The sequence below is a fragment of the Chaetura pelagica genome, unplaced genomic scaffold, assembly GCF_000747805.2.
Source record: "Chaetura pelagica isolate M959 unplaced genomic scaffold, ChaPel_1.0 scaffold249, whole genome shotgun sequence".
NCBI lineage: Eukaryota > Metazoa > Chordata > Aves > Apodiformes > Apodidae > Chaetura > Chaetura pelagica.
In genome coordinates this window covers 196485-197431 of record NW_009954538.1, presented here as the reverse complement: position 1 = coordinate 197431, position 947 = coordinate 196485, and the positions used below count along the sequence as shown (strand labels likewise).

Sequence of the window (947 nt, the reverse complement as noted above, 5' to 3'; positions counted from 1 at the left end):
TAGGGAAAGGGAAGGAGCCTGGCTCTCCTCCAGGCTGCTCCACTGTGCCTCACAGGAGCTACTGGACATGCTGCAGAAGGAGAAGCTGAGCCTGGAGCGATCTGCCTCGGAGCTGCAGGACAATGTCTCCAAGCTGGAGAAGCAGGCACAGGAGCTGAAGGAGAGGGAGAAGCTCCTGGTGTTCTTCCCTGAGCTCCACATCCCCATCGAGGCACAGTTTGAGAGTAAGGGAGCAGGCAGCAGTGCCTGCCTTCCCTGCTCATCCCACCTCCACATCGGGACATAATGCAGGGCCAGGGCAGAGCTTTGTTTGTCCTGGCAGTTCAGCTGGCACATCTGGGGTCCCAGCTGTGCTGGTGCTCCCTGGCTGGGGAACCTGCCCACAATAGATGTGACCCTGAGTTTGTCACCAAAAGCTCCAAGCAGGCTGGCACCACAGGCTGAGCTCCAGCTCCTGCCCCAAGGGACATCATGGTCTGGTCTGCAGGCACTGGGAACTGGACTGAGGACATGGAGAAGCAGATCCAAGCCAACAGCATCCGGATGGGTGTGCTGGAGCAGGAGAACCTGCGGCTCTGGGCCGCTCTGGCCAAGGTGAAGGCAGCTGCTGAGCAGGGCGTGCTGGAGGTGAGGCTGCACCCCGGGCAGGGCCAGGGGAATGTGAGCAGGGTGCTGCAGATCCCAGGCCACCCATGGCCCCTAGCACTGTCCCAGGTCCTCTGGGGAGAGGTCCCCTGGTTGTGTTGCCTCACAGAACAGACTCTGGGGACCTGATGTCAGATGTTTCAGTCTCTCCTCTCTCCCCAGCTCATCCCACAGACCCAGCTGTGGTCTGAGCTCAACACCCAGAGCAGTGGGGATACTGGTGGGCTGGCCACAGGGTGAGTGGGGACCCTGAGGAAGGGACCGGGAAGCCTCTTCCCTCTTGGGAATTCCACCCCTCTAAC

The 947-nt window shown here is 60.8% G+C and overlaps 1 protein-coding gene across 1 annotated transcript in view; it reads left to right on the top strand.

Moving 5' to 3' along the window:
• Window positions 1-885, top strand: part of CCDC157 (coiled-coil domain containing 157) — a 5514-nt gene extending 4629 nt beyond the window's left edge. The window contains exons 8-10 of the mRNA XM_010004850.1: window positions 56-224; window positions 488-627; window positions 808-885. Of these exons, the coding sequence (XP_010003152.1) occupies window positions 56-224; window positions 488-627; window positions 808-885 (387 nt within the window). The remainder of the gene's footprint in view (window positions 1-55; window positions 225-487; window positions 628-807) is intronic.
• The last annotated feature ends 62 nt before the right edge of the window (window positions 886-947 follow it).